Below are 24,972 nucleotides of genomic sequence, written 5' to 3'. Positions count from 1 at the left end.
GACCACATGGCCCAACGACAGAGGCCAGAAAAGGCCAAAGAATCCCCCGTTGCGGGGGGCAGAGCCAGCCTCAGCTTCAGTTCTCTTTAGGGGTCGACCTGGAAGGTCAGAGGCCTGATCTGGCTGCCCCATAATGCTGGGGGTTGGGGAGGGGGCCCTGGGCCAACCTGTCATATGCAGCCCAGGGACAGCACTGCCTATGCAGGACCACTCCCCCTCCACCCCTGCCCCCCAACTCCCTGCCCAGCTTCCTGCAGGGACTTAAGGTTTTCCACTGCTGCAGAAATCAGGAGGGCTCACCAGACAGTGGTCCCAGCTCCTGGGGCAGGGGCTATATTCCTGGGGCAGGGGCTTATGAACAGGTAAGCCCTCTGGATGGTGCCAGGGAACACTCAGTGACTCACATGCCTGGGACTGCTGTCCAAGGGCCCTGACTGGGGGGCCAGGCAACTCAGGATGAAGCCAAGATGACCATCAACATCTATTTATTGGACAATGGCAGGTTCTTTCCCAAAAAGTACAGCCTGTTGCTTTATTCAGGGATTTGTGCATTCCAGCCAGTTAGGGGAGCCGGGAAAGGGATGCTCAGTGAGAAGCGGATGTCTTGGAGGTCATGTGCTATCAACCGTTTTTTTCTTTTTCAGTTAAAGAAAAACCATAATCGAGATCCCACTCCTAAGTGAAAGTGAGATGGGAAAAACTTGATTGTTTGTGATCTGGCATGTATCTTCTCATTTCATATGTACAGTTTATTGGGTACTGCTACCGTCCACCGGCAGAATACCTACAGGTAAAAACAAATATCAGGGAGGAAAAAGTATTAACAAAAGGAAGTTCAAAAGATGGCTTCAGGCGGGTGGCGGCCGGGCGCCAGGGGGGCTCAGTAGAAGCAGACGGTGTGCAGGAAGGTCCTGCCGCTCTTCTCCTCGAACTCCTGCAGCAGCTCGTCGATCTCATTCTCCATGTCCTCCGTGTGCTGGATCTGGAGTGGACAAGAGACCCACCTTGAGCCACTGCCCCGTGAGGGGAACCCGCCAGGGACAGGGACACAGAGCAGCAGCAGCCAGAGGCCAGCCTCAGAGCTCAGGCGAACATACACTTTAGACACTCGCCACTGTGCTGTCCCCAAAAATGGCAGACCCAACCTGCCCATGTCTTCCTGCAAGGAAGCCCAAAGGCTGTCCTGTGCATAGCAGGGTGTCGGGCAGCACCCTGTGCACACCCTGCCAGCTGTCACTAGTGTCTCCCAGCTGAGGCCCACTGTGCGTGCAGACGTGGTGAGATGGCCCCTGGTGGAGAACCACTGCCTTGGGAGGAGGCATGACCAAGGGCAGCCCTCGGGTGGTCTGGGTCTGGCCTAAGGCCGAGGCAGCTTGGTGCCCTAGTCTTGGCCTGCAAGCACTACCTCTCCTCTGCAAGCTCTCACAAGCATGACCCAGGTGGGTGTCATGTGTGCTATTTCTAGGACGCGTCATCCCCTTCAGCCCTTTCTCTTGTATGATGGCCTGATCATAAGTGCAATGGCTGGAGCTTCAGCAGCCACCCTGGACCATGTGACACACTGGGAACAGAAGTTGTGCTGGGCACAGTAACAAGAGAGCAGGGCCCAGGGCCCTCACACAGCAAACACATTCACGCCTGCCTGTCTCTATACTTCTTGGTTAAGCCACTTGTTTTCCTCATTTTCCAATCACTCAGTTAGTTGGCTTAAATGCAGAAACTGCGGGTGAAGGTATGACAAAGCATAGCAGTTTCTCCTTGGATGGGTTCTTTTGCACCACTAAGAGGAAATGTCTGGCTGTAAGCACAGCTACACAGCAGGCATGAAAGAACCTGATGTTTCCTGCACAAGGGAGGATGTCCACGGCCACTTGTGGCGGGCCAGATGTCTGGAATGATAAGCCCAGAGGACGAAGAGGACCAGCGCCCTTTAACACCATCTCTGGGGCTCCCAAGCTTCAGTAGGTGTTGGGGTCCTGGCAGGAGGCCTGTGTCCATGGAACCAGCACCGGGTAGGGCACTCTCTACAGCAATTGACCAGTCTAAAATGCTCAGAGGGGGATTCTCTAGCCAGAACCGACTTGCTGACCCTCATACTTGTGGGCACCTCCGCAGTTCTGGGTTGTAACCTTTGGAAATAATCTGAACATGAACTGAGTGGCTCATCAGTTTCCTGCTGAAGCCCTGGTGTGCAGGAGGCAGCCCAGGCAGGCCGATACTCACACACTGGCAGAGCTCGCAGATGAGGAACGCCCCCAGCGTGGCCTCCTCATGGTTGTCCTGGATGTCCACGTTGATGACATGCACGGGCTGGCAGGTCTCCTGCTCCCTGGAATTCAGATCTGACCATGACAGAAGGACGGAAGTCAGAGGCCTCAGAATCAGAGCGCAGGAGGGTCTGTGATACCCAACTGCCCTGGCCTCTGGGGACTACAATTAAGGACCCACATCAGGTATCTAACCAGGCTGCACACTCCCTGCCACCCCTGAGCCTCATGCCGAACACAGCTGTGCTGGGAGGAAAGCTTGTGCTCAAGTGGGACCCCTAGCAGCTTGGTCACACTCACCAACACCAACCAGCCTACCGTGCAGGGGACAGTAACAATGCCCTCACTCGCAAAGGACCAGGTCCCAGTTCCTCTGCACCATGCATGCTCTTTCCATGCCAAAAAGACCCTTAACACACATGATGCTGTCACCAGCAGGGGTGGTTTTGCCCTTATGAACAAAATTACACAGAAGACCACCGTCTCCTGCCCTCCCAGGGCCCACAAAGCTCAAGGGTCCTTTGTCCACTTCTCTGTGGCCTCACCCAACTTCCCCTGCTCACAGGAGCCCACAGACACACTGACTCTTTAGGACCCCATGGACTGTAGTCCGCCAGGCTCCTTCATCCATGGGATTCTCCAGGCAAGAGTACTGGAGTGAGTTGCCATGCCCTCCTCTAGGGACAGACACACCAGGAATCTTTAATCTGCCCTGGGCCAGGACCAGGGACCGCCCACAGGGGCTGGGCTGCCTCAGAAGCACTGGATACACAGCAGGGTGGAGGGCATGGCCTTGGTTAGCTCCACAGTGCAGGGGCTGGCCCTGGGGCTGGCTCACCTTCCACCACCTGGTCGTACACTCGCTCTTCACAGGTGAGGATCAGGTCAAACAGGTCTTTGCAGTTCTGGAACCTTTCTGGCCGGGGCTTGATCCTCTTATTTCTGTCCAGCATGTGTAAAATGCCATTCTGCGTATAGCTGAGTACTCGAATTAAGGAACTTTCAGTAAAGACCCTTGTCATTAAGTGTAGCCGCCCAGGCAGCTCAGCACCCCAGGCAGGGCCACCTCCCCAGCAGGAGCATCAGGACGGTGCAGGTATGGGGTGGGGGTAGGGGGTTGGCGCGCAGAATGTGCTACAGTCCCTGCAGAAGACAGGGTGGGGGTGAGTGCCCCCAGCTCAGTGTCTGGACACACACCCCTCAGCCTACCAGGCTGCCTTTAGACCCACACCTTTCCAGGAAGCAGACCAAGTGTCTACAGCCTTCTCTTCTGTGTCCCCCAGATCATGGATCGAACCCCTGCCCCCTGCAGTGGAAGTGCGCAAGTCAAGTCCCTAATGGCTTCTTTTGTCCTACAGCATCTTGGCCAGCGCCCACGATGAACTGCAGCCCTTCGCCAAGAGACTGAGCTCACATGGAGACCCAAGTTTGGCTCAGTCACCGCAGTGAGGAGATCGAGAAGCCCACCCAAGAAAGGACATGTCAGTGGCAAGAAGTGTGTCCAGGAGGGAGAAGCCTTGGGTTAACTGAGGGCAGAGTCAAGGAGGCCCAGGCCTGGGTCCCTCGGAGCTTGGATGGGACACATGGGTCCCACAGTCAGGGTCTGTGCCAAGTAGGTGGCCCCAAGCTGGAGATGCCTCCCCAGGGATCCACATAGGGCCCCACCCAAAGGCCGACGGGACTGTGTCCTTGGCCCCACGGGAGGGGTCCACTCCAAATATGGGGCCTATAGTCTCTAAGGGCCATTCCAGATAGTGTGGGACAAGCATGTCACCCACTCTACTGAGGGACACAGATTAGTTGATTTAGGAACTCTGAGTGGTACATTTACTGTCTTTCCCAGATTTTAAATTAAGATAGTTTATTTAAACAAGCTCATATTACTCAAACCACATTTCCTACCATCCTGGATGGTGAAAACTGCTTTTAACATGTAGAGTTTTTATTTGAAAAGATACCTGTTAGTGGGCAGGGGGGATGTTTTTGGCTCTGGCCACTTTCTAGAAGAGTGTAATGACTGTGGCACCGCACTCTGGCCTGCGTCCCTGGCTGCCTGCCGTGGCTGTGCTGCCACACCAAAGTCGGCCTTCCCAGAACCCAGTCTTTTGGATGCCTGGCACCCACGTCCAGGGAACATGGGCCAGCCTGGCATCCATGTCCAGTGGAACATGGGCCAGGGAGGCCCTACGTGGGGCAGGCTGGTGGAGGAGGCACCTACATCCCCACGCTGGCTGAGACCTGCTGCCAGACAGCCCAGCTTCAGGGTACACCAAGACTCACAGTGACAGCCACAAGAAGGCCACCAGGCACTCAGGAAACTGCTCATCAGGGTTCCCAGCAGCCCTGCAAAGCCCCTCCTCCTTTCCTCGACCCTCAGGTATTCACAGAGATGATCCAACAGACGAAATTCAGGTGATGTAACTAAGGAGAAAGGACTGAGTTGAGAGATTAAACCCGCTCGCTCCCTGGTCGGTGCAACAGGATAGGGGTAATGGTGGCCTCTGGGGCTATTCTCCAGCAAATATCTGAGAAGCAGGGTCCAGGCCGTGCTGGGCAGGACCAAGGCCAGCATATGCTCGAAGCCCTTGAGGGTGAAGCTGCAAACCACCGGATTCACAGGGACCCAACTGAACTCCCGCTTCACACCTTGGGGGACAGGAAAAGTGGGGAACAGGACAGGGAGAGTTGTCTGCCACCAAGATGAAGCGTTTATTAGGGTCTGGCTTCTGAGGGAAGGCCCACCCATCTGGGGTCCAACCAGGTGGGAAGGACATGTTAGTCCCCTAGGACTACCCCCATGGATCCTCAGGTGGCCAGTGGTGACCCTGGGCCCAGGTGCAATGGTGAGCCTGGCTGAGCACAGTAGGTCAAGGGCCAGCTGACCCGCCACGGCAGGGAGCCTCCTCGAGGAAGGGAAGTTGGCTGGGGCCTCCCCTGCAGTCCACACACTTGTCAGAAACTAACCCCTTGACGGGTGTGGAAAGTAAAAGTGAAAGTTGCTCAGTCGTGTCCGACTCTTTGCGACCCCATGGACTGTATAGTCCATGGAATTCTCTAGGCCAGAATACTGGAGTGGGTAGCCTTTCCCTTCTCCAGGGGATCTTCCTAACCCAGGGATCGAACACAGGTCTCCCACATTACAGGCGGATTTTTTACCAACTGAGATATGAGGGAAGTCCAAGCAGGCTCAAAACTCCAATCCAAGTGAACAGAAGCCCCGGTGGGTGGGGGCAGAGAACACAGCGTCCAGGCTCCCACCCCCACTCCAGCTCCAGTCCTGGGGTGGTGGCCATGCACCCCCAGCCCCTCGGCCTTCAGACAGTGCATCCCAGCTACTCTCACCTGGGGCTGCTGAAGGATGGCTGGGGCGCCTCCCTTGCTGTGTGATTGTGGCATCTCAGGGCCGTGGGGGGGCGGTCCTGGAGAAGACAGGAGGGTCTGCCTCCTGCTAAGCGAAGCACAGAGGATGGTTTTGAGACACTCGGGGGTCTCAGCCATCGAAAGACACACACCCTACTGTCAGAAGAGATGTGCTCTTTAGCAGCTTCTCCATGAACAACCATGGGTTACTGAAGCAACCCCACGGGGGAGCGCCTGGTTCAGGATGGGGTCCTCAGGGACTGTCCTGACAGTGCAATAGAACACAGCAGGCACAGGGTGACTCATCTCCAAAGTTCAAGAGCAAAAGGCAGGCACACCAATGAGCTGGAGACACACCCGTGGGCACCATGGGCTGGCCTGAAGGCCGCCTGCTAGGGGAGCCGCACCTGCTCATGACCGGAATATCCAGGGCCTCTGGCCTGTTCTAGGTCAAGGTGGCTTTTCAGAAGTGAGGTCTGGCCCTTACACAGGTGTCCTCAGCTCACGAAACAGGTTCAGTTAAACGTTTTTGCCTCAACAGCAATTCTCAGAGAAACGGGACTCAACAATCCACCTGGCAACCATGACAGACGGGCACCCACAGGCAGGGCCTTACTGAGCCCTCAGCAGTGTGAGGCAGCTGACCCTGTGGACCGCAAGCACGTGGCGGCTCCTGCCTCCCCAGGAGCAGGTGGGGGTCGACTCAGCTGTGCAGAGGTGCCCACCAGAGGAGGGCCCAGGAGGGTGAGCCGAAGGGGCCGGGTAGACACAGAGCAGGGCCCTGGCACACAGCCCATGCCGGGAACAATTCAATCATTTCACTCAAATTTTAGCCTCATCACATAGCGACAACCTTGCTACCTTCACTTCGGATGAGCACCAAGGCTGCACAGGGCCACCCTTGCCCATGGCTTTCCCATGCCACCTACAATCTGCTGTCACAACTACCCAGGGTTTTGTGTCAAAGCCACTGGCCTGTAAAAAAGCACAAACCCAAGAAGCACAGGTGCTGGCCACCAGAGGGCAGGCTAGACCCAACCCCGTCTCCATGGGACCATTTGTGACAACCACATGCTTGTTAAACAGCCACGTCCCCAGATAGAAGACTTCAGATCACAGTGGGTGTCTCAAACGCATGTGCTGCAAATAGGACACCCTGGAGGACAGCACAGGGCCACACGGGAAGTGTAACTGTGCCATTACACCTGTGCCACAGGTATTATGTACAAAAAGAATAAAAATCAGAAAAGCAAACCTCTTGGATAGAGAGTGCTCCAAACAGCTGGAGGCCACAGGGACCAGAGGGGACTATCCGAGGGGACTGGGCCTGGGCCAGCGGGGCTACAGGCAGCCGGGAAAGGGCAGGATAGACGGAAGCAGAGACCCAGCCACAATTCCCCAAACTGCAACTCGGCAGCACAGCTGCTGTGGGTGGGCCAAAGTCAGTAAAGAATGGACTGGAAACCAGCAAATACATTTCATTTGCAATCATGTCCTACATAACCAGGTGCACCACACTATTCACAGGCCTGGGCTCCAGGGCACGGTTGCCCCCATCCCCTGCACACACGGGGACACACACACACACACACACACACACACACCATCCCCTGCACACACGGGGACACACACACACACACACACACACACACACACACCCCATCCCCTGCACACACGGGGACACACACACACACACACACACGCACACCTGGAACTTGGGCTGGGCTCGCAGGTGGGGGTCTGATCAACCAGCACTGCCCCCAGCGCTCCCTGGATGGACACAGCATGAGGGGCTCCACGCGCCTGGCCACCTCTGCATGGGGGGTGAGAAACCACTGTACATTGCCACCCGCCCACCGCCCCCCACCCCCCGGCAAAATGGTGTTAAAAACAAAACTGGGACACCAGAACAAGGACTGTGACCCTCAGTGTAACCGGAAGGATCCATGAGGTCAAAGATCAGGGTCTCATTCTTAAGTCAGCCTGAAAAGAGCAGGTGACAAGCATATCATTAAACCAGAGTTGGTATCAGCAGACTTTTAAATAAGGTTGACCGCTATCCAAATCAGGTAAAAGGCTACGTTCATTTGAGAAAAAGCTCAAGAAAATAGAACTTTTAAAAAAGAAATTGGCTGGATAAATAAAAACACAATGGGGAATATATCTTTAGTCGTAGTGTTTTGCTTTAAATAGACACATACCTGTCCCCCAGCTGTCTGTGTGCAACATCAAAGAAACATTAAACTCGAAACAAAAGTGAAAGCTTGAGTCCTAGGTTGGAGCATTTTAGTGATAATTAACTTATTTTTTTAAACTTTTTGAGAAAAAAATCCTGATAGTCAATTAACTCTGCAAACATCAAATCACTTCTATGCAGAATGATTCGACAACAGAAGAGACCCCGAGCACTGTACAGTGGGCGGGGGGGGGGGGGGGGGCGGGCGTGTGGTGACACTCAGGGAGCCTCTTCTGGCCACCCACCACTGCCCACCCTCCAGCAGCGCCGAGCAGATCTGCCTCAAACACTGTGAGTTCAAGGAAAAATAAAATGACCCCCTCCCTCACTGAAACTCCAGTTACTGTTTGAAGCAGAAACAGCCCCAAAGTCCAGGGTGGCCCCTGACCCAGACGCCCCCAACTGAGCCCGCTCAGCAAGGGTTGAGCTTGGCCCTTGAGACAATGCAACTGGCATGAGAAAATGAACTGTCTGGATAAGATGGCTGGGGGCTGGTCCCAGACACCAGCGGTCACTGCAAACCGACCCATGCCCAGCAGGGCTCCCCTTGGGGACCTGTGGTAGCAGCCAGGGTCTGGAGGTGTCTGGGAAACACCGCAGCCAAGGGAAGAAGGGCCATGAGCCCCAAGGGCAGGATAGAAGCTGAGAGGCCACGGGAGGAGAGGCGCTGGCCAGTGTCCCCTGGTACCTACGGGACCCTAACCCAAAGGCGGCCCAGCAGAGCCTGTCCCAACAGGTTTCCCGCTCTTTTTTTCTGGGGGTCACGGTGACGGCACCATGTCCTAACAGGGCGGCTATGCCCCTGAACATGAGCCAGGGAGATACAGGTTCCATGCCAGGGAAAGGCCCTCCCCAGGAGCACCTGTGACACCCCTCAACCTCCACCTGCTCCCGGAGTGGACATGTGCTCCAAAGATACCCTGGACAGGTCCCTCACTTCAGAGGATGGCGTTGGGAAGGTGCAGGTTCACCTGTGGACAGGGGATGTGGGGCCGGTGGGGGGGAGCACCTGCTGGCAACAGCTCTGGCCTGAGGCCTCAGGTGTGCTCTCTCCTCTGGACCGCATCATCTTGAGGAGGGGTCAGTGCTGGAGTGGACATAGCTACACCAGCATCCCAGCTCAGGGCTTCCTCAGCAGACCCTGCCCCCACCAAGGTCAGAGGAAGCCATATCCACCATGTCCACACAGTGTTGGGGCCCAGACCCACACTCACCCTCGGCATGGCCCATCCAGCCCTCTCCTCCTGCTCCTTGCAGCCAGGCCCAGGCCCAGCCCCAGGGTGCGAGGTAGAACACACTGCTGATGCCTACCCAGCCCCCACCTCATACCCGTCATAGCTCACCAGGATTCCCAGCCAGCTAGCCCTCCGACGCTGGTCACAGGCAACCTGGAGTTCAGACTCCAGATGCAAGTTAAGTGCCACTGGGAGAGGACCAGAGGCTGACTACGCCCCCTCCCCTCAGAGAGCCCTGATGACCCCTCACCTGCTGTGGATGCAGGAAGCACCCTCTCCCCATGGCACCCAGTCCGTCTCTTCACAGAAAAGCGCTGAGCAGCAGCACGAGGGTCTCCCTTGGGCCTCGGGGCTGGGGCAGCAGAGCCAGGCTGCAGCTCCTGTGGCCGAGTCAGCCCTTCTTCCCCAGAGGCTGGGGATAGGCCAGGGCTCCAGGAACGGGTGGCAGTTGGAGGGTGGTGCAGCTGCTGTGTGTCATCATGAGAACACACTCAGCCCACCAGTTATCAGGGGGGTGCCCTCCACACATAGGTGTGAGCAAGGCCAAGAGCAGATGGCTCTAGACTGGAGATGGTCTCAGGGTCCAAGATGGCTGGGGCACTCCTGGAACACGCCCTGAGGAACGCTCAGCACAAGCTGTCACGTGGGACTTGCTCATGTTGAAAAAAATATTCATCAGGGTGATTGCAGCCACCCTGCAATGAGCACCTGGCCGGCCCTGGAGGAAGGTCCGAAGGCTGCTGAGCTGCTGAGCGCCTGTCCCACCGCTGCCCAGGGCCAGTGGCAGGTGGTCTGGCCCCAAGGTCTGCAATGGCCTCACCACCCTGGACACCAGGCAGAGAGAAAACACTGGCATAGGCCACGGTGTCACCCACTGTCTACACACCTGCTGCAGGATGCAGTGACCAGACCTGAGGCTTTGTATTTACTCAGAAGGGACCCAGCTGGCCACTCAACTTGGGGCATCGTCTGGCAGACGTGAAAGCTACTCTTCTGGCCTCATCTATCTTAAGGCCATAGTTTTTATTTTAAGCATGAGTGCTTTTCTGAAACCCAACAGCTTAAGTATCAGCAAAACTGGATCAGAGTTTCCCTGGGTACCAGTGTCTGGCTTAGGAACACGCTCCCATGTTAAACAGACACCATTTTCAAAAACCACTTGAGACCACAGCTGCCAACCAGAATGAAATGAGATGGGGTCAGACAGGCGAGTTTGTGTCCAGGCAGGTATGGGGCCAGGGAAATCAACCACGGACTGTGAGCAAGGTGGGCAGGCGGAACACGCCAACGGTGGGAGCCTGGGCTTCAGGTGTAGAGAGCATCTCCAGGGCAAGGGCTGGGAGCTGGGCAGCCACCCCCGAACACCCGCCCGAGCACAGCACGAGAAGGCGGTAAGAGTCTGAGAGACTGCAAGAAGGTTCTGGAAAAGCCTAGGGGCCTTGGAACAGGACGGAACTGCTGTGTCCACTGACCTTGAACCCAGGATGGAGGTCTGAAGGCTGTGGGATTTACAATCTTAGAAATCACCTTTATTTTTATCTTTTACCCCAAGAGAACAAAAAGGTACACAGTGGAGAAGTGAGTATAAACATAAATCTAAGGCCTAAAAAACAATGAAACTGAGAAGATGAAAATGAATAGTTTAAAAAAATCTAAAACCCAAAGGTAATTAGTTACAAAAGATCCACAAGATAAACTGGGCAAGTCTGCTAGATACAGCTAAACAGGCAGCCTCCAGCTCCGAGGACAAGTCAGGATCTGGGAACATGTTATAGTTACACCAGCACTTTAGCTCACCATTTGGGGAGCAAGTGGTCACATGTATTAAAAATCACATTAACTGCATTTATAGCTACACATTCCCATGCTAAGACACGTGGTTTTATAATTCACAAAGCAATTACTTGAAACTTACATAACGATGACCCTCTAAGGAGCCCCAAGGACCCCACCTGACTCTCCTTTCTGGGTGGCCCCTCCACTGACTGGGCTCATGGACCCTCTTCATTAGGTCACACGCAGGCCATCCTTACATTTAGAAAAAACCACTTCTCTCTCCCCAAAGGTGGCCAGCAGGCTGAGGCTAAGCCACAGTCCACTCAGCCAATGCTGGGAGCCAGGGAGGAAGTCCAGTTGTGGAAACTGGCTCTGGCAGGAAATGAAAAAAACCTGGATGCCTCCACCAACTTGACCCTGGAGCTACATTAAAGCCCCACGTGGAACACCAAGTTTGCAGTGGGTCTGTTTTTAAAAGGACTCCAAGGCAGAGGGAATAAAGAAATTAAGGTCAAGGGGGAATTTACACTTAAGAAAGGCCAGCTAAGTACCCGCTACAACTTGTATAAACCTCAGGTGTCAGGCAGAAGCCAGCTGCTACAGACCCAAGTCATATGACCTGATGGCTAGGGGTGGGCCAGAGGCTGTGGGGGCTTCTTGGGTGAGAACCTTCTCTGTCTGCTGGTTGTACAATCCTGGAACCCACACACTTGGAAGTGGATGGACCTCCTTATAGTGAAGGACAGGTCCCACCTTGGAGGCGTCCATGCCTGCGAGGGTGAGGTGAGCCTAGACTTCCTGCACTGCCGAGGACACCTCACAGGGCATCTGGCTCTACTGGCTGAGACATTCAGCAGGTGCCAGGGGCTCGAAGCAGGCAGGCCCCCAACTCCACTCCTGTTTGTGGACAGAAAACCACAATCAAAACCTCTACTTATAGCCAAATAATCACCACCACTGAGGGCTCAAGCACCACAGGGTCCTCAGTCCTGCCCAGAGTGTCCTCAAGGCTGTCTCTGTCCCCACCAGCACCTGGGTCTCAACTCCCGCCTCTGCCCAATGACTGGCATTTTTTCTCCCCTGATAACTTGAACATTTACTGAATGTTGGTTTACATCTTACAGTAATTTCCTAGCTTTGCAGTATTTTCCTAGCTTTGCATTGCAAATTACAAGAACCACCACTTCTGCAACAGCCCTGGCACTCATGCTAGTCCTGGGTTTTCAGCTAGTCTGCTGTGTCCCAAACACGTGGGGACACGGGGCTCCCAGTCCCAATTGTGATCACCAACCTGCCCAAGTCAGCAGACCCTCATTCTGCCATTCCCTTTATGCATGGAGGCCCCAGATCCCCCACACTCCTCCTTTGAAGGCCAAAGAATGACTCAGGAAGAGCCAAGCACTGCATGTCTTGCCCCTTCCCACCCCAGCTAGATGGCAGAAATCCCACCCAAGTGAAGCCAATAAACCAGTGGTCCCTCCCAGAGTCTCATGAGGGTGCCGACAAGGGCAAAGGGTGTGACTGCCAACACCAAGGACAGCCATCCCCTGGACACTCCCAGGGGGCACAGGCCTGTGCAGTCACCCTGGAGGAGCATCTGAGCATTCAGAGGCTGGGCCCTGCCCCTTCGTCTCAAGCCACCAGGGGCACACACACGACACCTCCAGATTTGGTCTCGTGTGTGAATGCTTCTTCCCAGACAGAGCTCTGATGTGAGATAACCTGAGGTACAGTGATGAAGGGAGCACAAGTGCACTATTACCTGTTTCATTTATCTTGCTGAGTTTAAGAGCTTCTAAAATATGAATGGTGCTAATAATCTTCAAAAACAGTCAGTCTCAAAATAAGCTATCAACATGGAGTGTTTGCGGTGCCAAGTACCAAAAGCGTGGAGTGAGGCTCCCAGCTCTGCCCTGGGGAGCAGCCATGGCAGACACCTCTGGGCAAGGCCAGGGCGGCTCTCACCGCCCAGACCTCAGGGAAGAGTCTCTACCAGAGCCCGTCACCACCACGGAGGCCAGGACACACCTGGCAGCTCCCTGGAAGTGCTCCCAATTGTTTCTAATGTGGGTTCTGGGGCTTCTGAAAAGGGGATGTGGGGCAGGTGCACTGGGGGGCCCTGGGGACCGTGCAGGGGGCGAGTCCTGGACCCAGGCATCAGTGCCTGGCCAAAGTACTGACAAGAAACACCTGTTTCTGCCCTGATGCTCCCACCCAACGTTCCCCCTGCAACTGGGAAGGAGCAAGTGCTGTGACAGAGCATGAAGCAACTGCCTGCGTCCAGTACTTTTGCTGAAATAGCCTCTGGGGCCCCTCGCACCTAACTAACTTACAGGTGTACAGAGGACATTCGCAGTTTATTAAAAGACTGCAAGAGTGCCAACGTGAGGACAGCTTTCCACATGGCATCTACACTCCTTCACTTGGAACGTGTCTGGGCTCCACCCCGAGAATCACCATCGCTTGAGGTAACGCGAGGAGGCCCAGGAATCTAAAGCACTAGGGTGACCCTGAAGGTCCTGGTCAAAACCCAGCCAGCAAGGATAGCCTTACCATCCGCAGCCTGGGATCACATGGGCAAGAACTTGGTGAGTCTCAGGGAGCAGACCCAGTCTGCTTTGTGTATTCCTGCAATGAGATCCTCAGATTACCTGTTTCTAACACGCTTCCTCTGCAGCCAGCGTGGCCCTCTTGTGATCTCCAGAACACCACCAGGGTGGGAGGCACCCCTGTGGACCAGGGCACACCCGCACGCACACCTACCTGCAGTGCGCGAAGCCACAGGGTTCGGGCTCCCACTTTCCTCACCTAAGCTGCTCTAACAGCACACCAGAACCTTAACCGACTGTGTCCACGTGGTCTCCAACCCCTGGACTGTCCCGTAAGCACAGGGACAGAAACCCAGTGACCCCGCACACCTCACACGGGCCGCCGCATCCCCCGCCTCACAGGTGCCCCTGAGGGGTGCCCACAGGTGACACGTGCCAGAGACAAGCCCTCGGGGTTAAAGGGCAGCCACTGGGATGCAGTTCTTTGTCTTTCCTAAGGAGATCGTTGTACATCTGGTCATATGTGGTTTTGAAATCATAAACGTTCGGTTTGTCAGGTGCTGGTCCTGGAAGCTTCACGTGAGTTCCTGTTCCAAAGGACCGGACGCTGAATCCTCGTTTGCTGAAAGACACAAAAGGACAGAGAATCACAGTTGGATTAAACAAGACAGAAAATGCTAAAAGGGAATAGGAAATGGACTCGAACAATTTTGCCATTCTCAGAGAACATGTTCCTCAGTTCTTTTTTTTTTTTTGATGTGAATCATTTTTAAAATCTTCATTGATTTTGCTACATTATCATTTTATATTTTGGATTCTTGGCCATGAGGCATGTGGGATCTAAGCTCCCCTGACCAGGGACTGAACACGCATCCCCTGCATTGGAAGGTGAAGTCTCAGCCACTGGACCACCAGGAAAGTCTCTCCATTTTTAAGTGTTTTATACTCAAATCTTTAAAAATCCTGCAACACATTACACAAGCTAGATGAAGCCAATCCAGGAAGACAAAGAATCAGTGAATGCCGGGGAATGAGGCGGCTCTCTGTGAAAGCCAAGGACAGACACACAGTCGAGTGAAGATTCACCTAGAAAACCCTGTCGTCTGACTGTCGTGCGACTCTTAAAAGGAAATTGTTTGCCCAGGTTCCCAGCTGCCCTGATGCCGGCTTTCCAGGACCTAGACAGAGGCCCCAGAGGCCCCAGGGCAGGAGAAGCACCCCTACAATGGCCTCTTGCCTCAAGGCAACGCCTGTGAGGCCTGAAGACAAGGGGACGGCTGAGTATCTCCTGATAAACGGTCAGGCAGGCAGCACCCACAAGTCGCACATGGCACCCACGTGGCCCCGTGGCTGTCCTCACTCTGGGGGCTCTGCTGCAGACCTCGTGTCCTCTCAAACTCACAGGCTGGGAGTGCTCAAAGTGTCTGCGTGAAACAGCCTGCTCACCCTAATCTTGTGTTCACACACCGCTGCATGTCCGTGTGGCTGCGTCCCTGCCCACCGACTTGGTAGCCGACCCCAGGACAGGCAGTGCTGATGTTCTCTTCACGGCGCTGTGGGCTCTGCGGCCACCTTTCAGTGTCTCAAGCTTTTTTGTACATTTTATTGTAACTCAGGGGTCTGGCTGCTTCTGGAGGGATTTTTGGTCATCACAATGGGAGGCCCACAGAAGAGCCAGGGCATCTGGACACTCGAGGCCCAGCACCCAGAGAAGTGCCAGTCTGCGGCCCCTCCCCCACCACGTGGGCATCCCTGCCAGCCACTCTCTGCTGAAAGGTGGATGGAGGAGGAAAACCTCACTGGGCCGTGGTGCCCATGGGGCGAGACCCACAGTCCCTCCCACTAGACACAGCAGTTCCAGAAGCCCAGTTGAGTCACTGCTCTCCCAGAAAAGCAAGAAGGACCTCCAGGTCACTCCGGGGTGCCACTGTGCAGATGAAAGGTCCAGGAGCACAGCCACCATGCTTGGCACCACAGAACATCACGGGCATACGTTTTAAAAGCATTTTATCGGGTTTGTGTCAAACACCTCGCCTGAGCCCTCTGAGGTTGGTAAAAGCCGAGCCCTGTCCTTCCACCCCTAGAAGGCCCAAGCTGAGCCCCCACCCAAGCCCTGGACGTTGCCCATGATGGAGAACATGAACGACAGCAGAGATGACTGAGGAGCGTACGGGGCCATGGCCACTTGGGATGTAAATGGACCTCAAAGAAGGGTGGCTGGAGTGCAATGGCCCCCAGCAGATGCCTGCAGACCATGGCACCAGAGTCTGAACCCGTTTCCTTGGCAGGTCAGGAATGCACAACAGAAGAAATGTTTTCTGTCAGAGCACCAACAAGCTGGGGATGAAAGTCCCCCTGACAACAGCCCAGGAGCCACTCCCTCCCAAGATGGTGACAGAGATGGGTCACAGCCATGTCCCACAGGAACACACAGCAGGGGCTATGCTGGTCTTGCTGGCTTCACGATGGCTGCTACTCCACAAGAACTGCCCAAAACAATCACCTTATCCTCACAGAGCCAACTCTCCCCATCCCGGAAATACGCTGGAGGGAACAGGCCCACCAGGGAGGGATGTGTGCTGTGAGAAAACATGTACCCACAGAAACACAGTCCCCAGGGATCTGGGGCTGACTCCAGTTCCCAAAGAGAGAGCCTAAGGTGTGACACGATCAGGAAACAAGCTGGGGGGCTGCGTGAGCACAGCTGTTGGACAACCATCTAGGACCACCCTGGGTCTGTCCCAAAACCACACAGGTGTGCAGAGGATCTGGGGAGAAAGGTCTGTCCTTTGGTGGCAGCCCTGATTCTTTTAAACACGGCATCTGAGACCAAATAATGATCAATTAATTATGGAAGAGTGCCTGTGAGGTCAGAGTAAGAAATCACGGTTGAGCCCACTTCTCTCAGCTAGCTATCTATGAAGTCAACTCCAAAAGGGGTCCCAAAATCATTCTGGGGAACAATGGGAGAAATAAAACGTTTCCCAACAAAGGTACGTGAAAGATTCACTTAGACACAGCTCCTCCATCACTCTTTAAAAAAAAAAAAAAAGTATCTCTGTATCTTAGTCATTTCCTTGTGGTCATTCTTTTGAAATATTTATCCGTTATTAAAGAACTTATTCCATCCTGAAGCGTGGCTCAGATGGTAAAGCGTCTGTCTGCAATGCAGGAGACCCGGGTTCGATCCCTGGGTTGGGAAGATCCCCTGGAGAACAAAATGGCAGCCCATTCCAGTATTCTTGCCTGGAAAATCCCATGGATGGCAGAGCCTGGTAGGATACTGTCCACGGGGTCACAAAGAGTCGGACACAACTGAGTGACTTCACTTCAAAGAACTTATTTACATGAGCCTAACTCTTGAATCTGGGGCTTTCCCAGTGGCTCAGATGGTAAACAGTCTGCGGGCAATTCAGGAGACCTGGGTTTGATCCCTGGGTCTGGAAGATCCCCTGAAGGAGGGCATGGCAACCCACTTCAGTGTTCTTGCCTGGAGAATTCCATGGACAGAGTAGCCTGGCAGGCTCATAGAGCTGGAAAGAGTCAAGACACGACTGAGCGACTAACACAACTCTTAAATTTAAGTTCAAATTTGTTAAAACGGGTCCAGGTATAACTACTCTTGAAACACATTAATGAAATACAGTGAACAAACCTTAAGTTAGCCCAGCAGCAGCAAACAGATTATTAAAAGCCCAATGGCTGAAGTTTTAAGGAAAACAATCGCCATTTCTACTGGCAGTAGGTCTGTCATAACACCTTGATCCAGGAGTATTTTCTGGAGCTTGCTATGTGCTGGGATTCAGAAGTGATTAAGAGACCCAAACCCCCTCCTCAGATACTCTGGGACCATGGCATAAGGGGACACTCCAGGACCCAGGTGGCGGGAAGCACAGGGACAGCAAAGCCGTGGCACAGGGGTGACAGCAGAATGCAAAACAGGGTGCCCTGGGGGCCCCGACACACACTGTACCCTGTAATGCAGACCCCAAATAGGACCCCAGGATGTGTCAGGTTGAGGCAGGGCAGGGCTGCCACTGAAAAGCTGCCCACAGGGTTTCCAGGAGATGCAGAGGCCCCAGCACAGGGTCTCTTGTGCCCAACCACCCTGTTACTGCTCGGGCAGCAAGTCTGAGCTGCCTGCGTGGGTCATCTCCTCTCCTCCTCTCCTATCACAGGGGAGTCTGAGGTTGGAGTTAGGGCCCAAAGGAAACACTGTCCATATGCTAAAAGTAAACTACCCCAAAGATAACCTGGACTAATCTTTCAGCTGGCTGACCCTTACCAGGGTGTCTCGGAGGATGCCTCCTGGTGTCTGAAAGGCTAGGTGACCCTCTCCCCACTAGAAACTATCCAGCTGGTGGGGGGCGGGGGTGTGCAGCTGTGCCCGCTCCTCACTGCCTCAACAGTTAGTTACCCAAACATATTTAAAAATAAAGTGAAACCCCCCAAAAGAGGAATTCACTGGCAGAATTTAAACCACACAAACAAAAAAAGAAATTCGGCTGTTCTTCCCCCAACAAAATGTTCAAAGTGGCAAAAAGGCTAGTTAGCAACAGAAGTGCTCTCTCCTAAGCTCATGCAGCTGACAACACAGGCCCATCTTGTCTGACTGTGCACAGTGACAATGTGTTTCTTACATAAAAGGACTGAGTGCTATAAAAGTATTCCTGACAACCAAAAAGCTTTAAGGGCCAATTATTTTGTATGTTAAATAAATCTTCCAGACAAGTTTTTATCAAACTTGTTTTTATAAGGGTATCAAAAAACTATCACTATCAGAGACATATACTTTAATTATGTTAAATATTAAGATACAAAAATGTTAAGTTAAAAAAAAAGATTATAGTATCATAGAAAATGCTGAATTTGGGGAAATAGAATTGTTTCAATCCTGATGTCTAAAGGTAAAAGAATAAGTTAAAATGAACACTGATCATGAAAACACACAAATTATCAGCACAGGTTATGGGTTACGGTATTTTCCCTATTTTCTAGTGTACTTATTAACCTAATTCAAAGCATTATTTTGGCTAAGACTGAAATCCTAGACCACTGCCAAACTTCTGAAAGTACGACCTGTCTCTAAGTAGGACACAATGTGCTTACAATGATGTCACCTTTACTACAGCTGAAATCACCCATGACTTAATCAGCCTAGTTTCTAGCTACACAACCACCCCATGTTTACCCAACACAAATCAACTGCTCACACACCATCACACTTCCAACATCTGCCTGCAATTTCACTGTGGTACAGCCACAAGCCTGAGATCAACTTCCTCAAATGTTAACATTCCAGTAAGGTTGATGTCACCACTAGCAAAACACTTCTCAATAAATGTTTTCTAGGATTTATTTTATTCCTACACACCCCACAAGGCCAAGGAGAAACCAAGAGGCTTCTCAGCATGAGGTCACCGTGCAGAGAGCTTGTGACAAACATACATCGTTTTCCTCACAAGAGCTCCTGCTTGGATGTCCCTGCTCCAGGCCAGCTCTTCCTCCACCCTGGCTTTTCGAAGGTCAGCTTGCTCTTCCAGTCACTGCTGGCCTCCCCAGTGTGGGGGCCAGCACAGAGCAGGCTTTCAAGATCTAGCACTTGAGTCGTCCCAGCCCCAACACTGTGCTAAGCACTGTTTATCATAGTGAACCCGCCCAACTATCTTTCCTTCTCTGGGCTCGACCTGTTCTCACCTACAGAAGGTTGGTGATGATCCTTAAGGCAGGGAAAATGTTTTAGCTGCTGGAGCTGATACTATGCTTGGTCTACCCAGTTTCATCTCACTGTTCAGATCCAAACAGAAATCTACCTTCTTCCTGGTCTTAGTTCTGCCCCTTGAAGACAAAAAGCAAAAGACAACGCAAAGTCCCTTAAGATCTATGAAGGCAAACATGTCCCCTGTAGGCACCTCTTCTGCGATCCTTAAAGACACAATTTCAAATCCTTCCACCTCCCCAAATGGTCTCCAGTTCACCTTCGCCAAGTGCACCCAGAAAGGAAATATAAAAAATGCAGCCCAAGGGGCCTTGGGCAGAGCTAACCATCCTTCCCTGGTTTAGGACAAGACAAGGGAGAGTTAGCACCACCATGGGGAGTGTGCTGTGTCGAGTGGCCCAGTGTTCAGATCCAAGGTACCCGGGGAGAGGAGGTCTGAGCACCTCCATCCCACTGTGGCTGGGGTCCACATGCTCCACTGAGGACACTGAGACTTGAGAGCCCCACCACAAGTCAGAGAATCACAGGGCCTCAGCTGCCTGCTGTATTCCCCACACCCTGGATCTGGATCCTTCTCCAGCCCATCAGATGTTACTTTTCCATCAGGACTGGAGCCCCGTTTCCAGAGCCTTGCTGTTACTCACCACCTGGGGCTTCTGGCTCTGGGTCTTATCCCCTCACCTGTGTCAGTGTGGACATCTTAAGAGTTGTGAGGATGAAATGACATATGCATTTGTAAAGTACCTGGCACAGAGGGGCTCAAGAGATGACTCTAAACTTCTTTCTTCCACATTTGAAGCCTGTCTGCTTATCTTCCCCAAATCACACTACTCAGGAAGTTACGATTGAAAACAGACTGAGAATTCACTTCAGGAAGTTATACAAATCTTTCTTTAAAATTTGCTTTTAATTACTACAATTAAAAATATAGCTTCCAAAAATCAACATGCCCCTTAACATCCAGAGATAGTTTGGAACAAAAAAAGTAATTTAATTGGCACCAAAGGGACATCTTAATCTGCAGAGTACAAAGAATAGGAGGCTCTGTAGAAACAATCTTCCTACACTCCTTTTAAAAACCTAAAGGATTCCCAGGACTAGTATTTCAAATAATTTAATCTCAAAAGATAAAAAATGATTACCCTAGGGAAATTATGGCTACCTCTAGAAAATGCCAACCTTTGTTAACACTTGTATTCAACTTGTCAGAAAAATACAGCCTGAGCTGATTTTCAACAGGGCAAAAAAACTGGATTTCAGTAATAAACAATCTAGCACGCATATTCCACTAATTACATTTGTTTGGTCTGACAGTTAAGATTCCATGTTCCTGATGCAGGGGGCCGGGGCTGATGGCTGGCCAAGGAACTAGATCCCATATGCTGCAACTAAGACCCGGAGCAGCCTTAAAAAAGCTACATTCTCTTTGACAGTTCTTTTCAAAGTTTTCCAACTGAAAATGCAATTTTCCTGTTTTCACTATCATACTTTTTTGTTGGCTACGCCAAGGCAGCAGGACCTTAGTTCCCTGACCAGGAATCGAACCTGTGCCCCCTGCACTGGAAGTGTGGAATCTTAACCACTGCTGCACCAGGGAAGTCCCTTATCATATCATCATTAAATACTTTTCTCAATCATCTTTAAGGCCTATGTCTCATGTCTCTACATCTTCTATAAGCTCTCCTACTTGTAACAAAAATCATCATATACATTACTTAAAGATGCTATTAAACCTTGTAAATTATCCAAATGGAGATATCATAAATTAGTTTCAAAAGTGAAAAATGATATGAAAATTTGTTCAATCTCAATAGCAATTTTAAAACTAAAGGAAAGGCAAGGTTCTTATTTTGCCCCTGAAGCAAGAAAAGATGTAAATAATGTCCATATTATGAGGAAATGGGAATTCTGTAAATAGGCACTTTTCTGGAAAGCAGTCTGGCAGAATGTATGAAAATGTAAAATATGCCTACCTTTTGACTCAGCAATTCTAGCTCCAGCAATTTATGGCAAGGCAATAACTAGAAAAGTGTATAAAGCGACATGAATGGCACAAGGATTTGGACATTATGTAACTGAGAAACCACCCCACGTCTGTCACTAGGGATGATTACCAAAGTGACTACTGCACAGGATTGCTTGTGTACTCAGTTTTGAAACCAGTGCCATTACTCAATCTGAACAGATGTTTAAATCCAATATACTAAAATAAAAGCAGAAATGAACACTGAAATCAAACTACATTCACATCCTGTGGAGAGATTACAGAACAGTATTTTGATCTCTCTTAAGTGTGTGTATGTGTATACAAGAAAACACCCAGAAAGGAGGATGTACACTGAAACAGTACTTCAAGTGATTCTTATCTTCTCCATCTTCTATAGCAAGGACGTTTTGCAACATGCAGACACTATTATTTTAAAAAGGAAGACAGTTCCGCAAATATAAACATCTTAGGAATTAAGATTCATATCTAACAACTTCACATTCATGAGGTAAATAATGCATGTTACTCTAAACTTACCTCCTTTGGCCCTCATTCGTGAGTAAATTTGAAAGACAGTAAAATGGCAAAAAATACACAAGCATTCCTACTTGGTGATTATCTGCAGGGGCTCTTCTCCACCCTCCTTTCCACAGGAGTACCAAGGCTTTACCATCTACTTCAAACTAAGGAAGGGCTTGTAATTGGCAGTGACTGAGGACTATTAGATAGGCAAAACTTTAGAAATGATTGAACAAATTTGCTAGAGGAAATTTAAAAACACCTCCTTTTGTAAGATTCCATCTCAACTTTGTTATGCAGAGAAGAGCTTAAAACAAAGAATCCAGAACCAGCCAGAGTCAGCAGAATGAGGTGGTCTTCAGGTCACTTGTTATTCTAACTGAAGATATTAAATTTCATTTTCCTTGAATAATTTTCCAGGAATGCGAACTCTGCAGTCTTTTCTTTATATTTACCACTAAAATATTTTAGTGACTCTGAACAGATATACGCAGTTTGGGGATCAGATCAAGCACACTGTAATCCTCGGACTTTCCAAATTTTAAAACAACTTTAATTTTAAAAATTCTACTTTAGAAACAAATTCCACATTAATTCGTTAGGTTCCAAGCATACCACACTCGACCAAAAAAAACACATTAACTGAATACTGTGGATAGTGTGATAGATCTTAGGGAAGAATTTAACTCCTAACGAGCAGATCATGGACACCTGGTATGTCCAGCTTCATAAAGAATGAGGGGTGCAGGAAAACTCTGATTTCACTGGGAGAGTCAAAGCTGACTGCGGCGGTGGGAAGCGAGGCATGGTTGCCCTTTAATGTCCAAGTAAGCAAACTTCGAGAGAAAAAGCAATTTCAACTTTATTTTACTATCAAATATGACATGTACACCTAACTTTTAACTGTAACACAAGGGATCAATCTCACATTCTGTGAAGTGCTTTTGAACGAAAATAACTATCAAATGGGAATAAACTTTTTATTAAACGTACACAACAGAGTCGCAAAAAGGGAGTTACCACTGAAATATAAACTAAAAGAGTGAAACCAAATTCACGTGTGGTTCAGAAATTGTCGACTGGAGATTTTCCAAAGGAGAAAGGAATTCTTTGCATGAGACTTGAAAAATGTAAACAGGAGTAAACACACAAATGCATTAAGTTAAAACAGGCCACTTCCGTGTTTTTAACGACTTGTTCTATCCTGAGGTTCTGTTGTGCAGTTTTCCAAGTTTGATACAAGGCGACACGCCCTGGACAGAGCCGGCCTGTCCTCTCGTGGACCCTAAGCTTCGGCTTGAAACTTACCACCTCACTGCAGAGCATTTAAAGATCACTGTTTTCAGATACAGATGTGAGTACTAAGGAGACATGAACAGCGTAAGTCTTTCAGGTTTACTAGCAGCTTTCGAGGTTCCCGTGATCCGGAAACATTTCGGCTCACATTCTGAATTTTTCCTGACACTAGGCACATCATACACGGGAAACCAGACGAACCGAGCTTTCTCGAGTCCTCGCAGCACACGGCCCCGGAGGCAATGAGCTCGGACGCGGCGCGGCCTCTCGGCCGTCCTTCGGGAGCCGCCGAGTACCGCCCGCCTGGGAACCCGGGATGCCCAGCATCGGTCGGGGAGAACCGGGGCTGGTAACCGGCGCCACCCAGCACGGGTCGGGAGCCGGGATTGCCCGGCACGAGTCAGTCCGAGCCCAAGATCCGGGGCCGCCGCCCAGCATGGGCCGGGGAGGGCCGGGGCCAGCAACTGCGGCCGCCACCACCCAACACGGGCCAGGAATCGGGACTGCCCAACACAGGCCGGCTAGGTCCGCGACTAGGAACCAGGACTGCCCATCACGGGCCGGGGCCGGAAGGACGGCCAGTCGGCCGGCGTCCGTGGGGCGCGCTGGGCCAGGGCGGAGGCCCCAACTACCTGAGGATGTTGTGCGCCTCCATGCTCCGGTTCTGGTTGCTCGAGCACACCACCGCCACCCGCAGTGGCGACGACGGCATGGCGGCAGCCGCACCGTCTGCGACTCCCGCTTCGGGACTCCCACCCAGCCGCGCCGCTTCCGCACGAGCAAGATGGCGGTCTCCACGCCCGGAAGTCATGACGCGGAAGCGGGGGCGCCGGCGACGTAGCGCGTCAGGACGCGCGGCGGGGGCGTATGTGTGGCGTCCCGACAGCCTCCCCACACCGCCCCCGACTGCTGGGCCGCGGACCGAGGGAGGCCCCACCCCCCGCTGGCTGGCCTTCGAGCGTCAGGGCCAGGGCGTGCACTCTGTCCGGCACCTCGAACTGGCGTCCTGACGTCGCAAGCCGTTGTCGCCGGGACTGACGCGCGAGGCGTCGCGCCGACAAAAGTGACGTCACGCGCTCCCTCGCAGTCGCCGGGAGTGACGTACGAGGCGCCGCGGCAACTGGGACGTACGTTGAAGGTTGCTGGTCTCCGCCGGCTTCCCTCCTTAGCGTCAAGTCGGCACCTGTTGTTTTCACGCCTGCCGCCGTGCCTCCACCGCTCTAGGCCGAGCCCCGCGCCCCTTCTTGGATGACTGCCCCAGCCTCTTACTAGCCTCTCGCAAACACTAGCGCGTGGGTGTGCTCTGAAAACCCTGCAAAGTTTGACATTTAAGTGAAGTTGTGAAAGTATTTGCAAAGACGATTAGAAATGAGACGTAGGAAGTGTGAGGAGACCTCCTTGTGTTGGGATAGCAAATTAACTTAAATCCTTGGGTTTGTTTGGAGGCACTGGCACAGTCGTTAAGAATCTGCCTGCCAATGCAGGAGAAGCGGGCTCGATCCCTGAGTGGGGAATGTCCCTTGGAGTAGAAAATGGCAACCCACTCCAGTATTCTTGCCTGGAAAAATTCGACGGACAGAGGAAACTGGAGGGCTACAGTCGATACGATCGCCAAGAGTCGGAGGTGACTGAGCACGCACGCAGTGCGGACCAGAGGTTTGGGGTCATGATATGACGGTGAAACTAGTCAACTCGGTTTTATTGTCCTCCAGCCGCTTGGAGTGGTCACTGAGTTGATGTTTTGCAATGTGCAACAAAGGGAGGGGTAAGCGAATGGCGATGCTCCACTATGGATCCAGAAGTGATGAGAAAGGAGGATATGAAGGGGTGGCAGCAGTGAAAAGGTACTGTGTGCTCTGAATTGGGGATCCCGATGGAAAAAATGTCACTGGAGCCAAACAGAGGTAGAACAGGATGCTTGAAACAGCATGTGGGGAGGGGGCCGCATTTTATATCTCTGTAGACTGTGTGTGACCATGGGCACCAGTAGAAGATAGTCTTCCTGTTGGAGAGGGAGAAACTCAGAAA

At 52.0% G+C, this 24,972-nt stretch overlaps 1 protein-coding gene across 1 annotated transcript; it reads right to left on the bottom strand.

Moving 5' to 3' along the window:
* Positions 1 to 502: 502 nt before the first annotated feature.
* Positions 503 to 23,724, bottom strand: SSU72 (SSU72 homolog, RNA polymerase II CTD phosphatase). Its single transcript, XM_068986221.1, has 5 exons — positions 23,577 to 23,724; positions 13,902 to 14,045; positions 3,106 to 3,245; positions 2,224 to 2,342; positions 503 to 982 (listed from the first exon to the last, which is right to left on the bottom strand). The coding sequence occupies exons 1-5, from the start codon at positions 23,654 to 23,656 to the stop codon at positions 881 to 883; spliced, it is 585 nt and encodes a 194-aa protein (XP_068842322.1). The 5' UTR covers positions 23,657 to 23,724; the 3' UTR covers positions 503 to 880.
* Between the last annotated feature and the right edge of the window lie 1,248 nt (positions 23,725 to 24,972).

Source organism: Capricornis sumatraensis, chromosome 14, assembly GCF_032405125.1.
Source record: "Capricornis sumatraensis isolate serow.1 chromosome 14, serow.2, whole genome shotgun sequence".
NCBI lineage: Eukaryota > Metazoa > Chordata > Mammalia > Artiodactyla > Bovidae > Capricornis > Capricornis sumatraensis.
The sequence above is the reverse complement of the archived record's forward strand: the minus strand, read 5'-3'. Positions and strand labels throughout refer to the sequence as shown.

Coding starts and splice junctions, on each gene's coding strand:
- SSU72 (XM_068986221.1), bottom strand. CDS start 23,656: ATGCCGTCGTCGCCACTGCGGGTGGCGGTGGTGTGCTCGAGCAACCAG. Junction 3,246..13,901: donor CTTAGGAAAGACAAAGAACT/GCATCCCAGTGG, acceptor TCGAGTACTCAG/CTATACGCAGAATGGCATTT. Junction 2,343..3,105: donor GTACGACCAGGTGGTGGAAG/GTGAGCCAGCCC, acceptor TGTCATGGTCAG/ATCTGAATTCCAGGGAGCAG.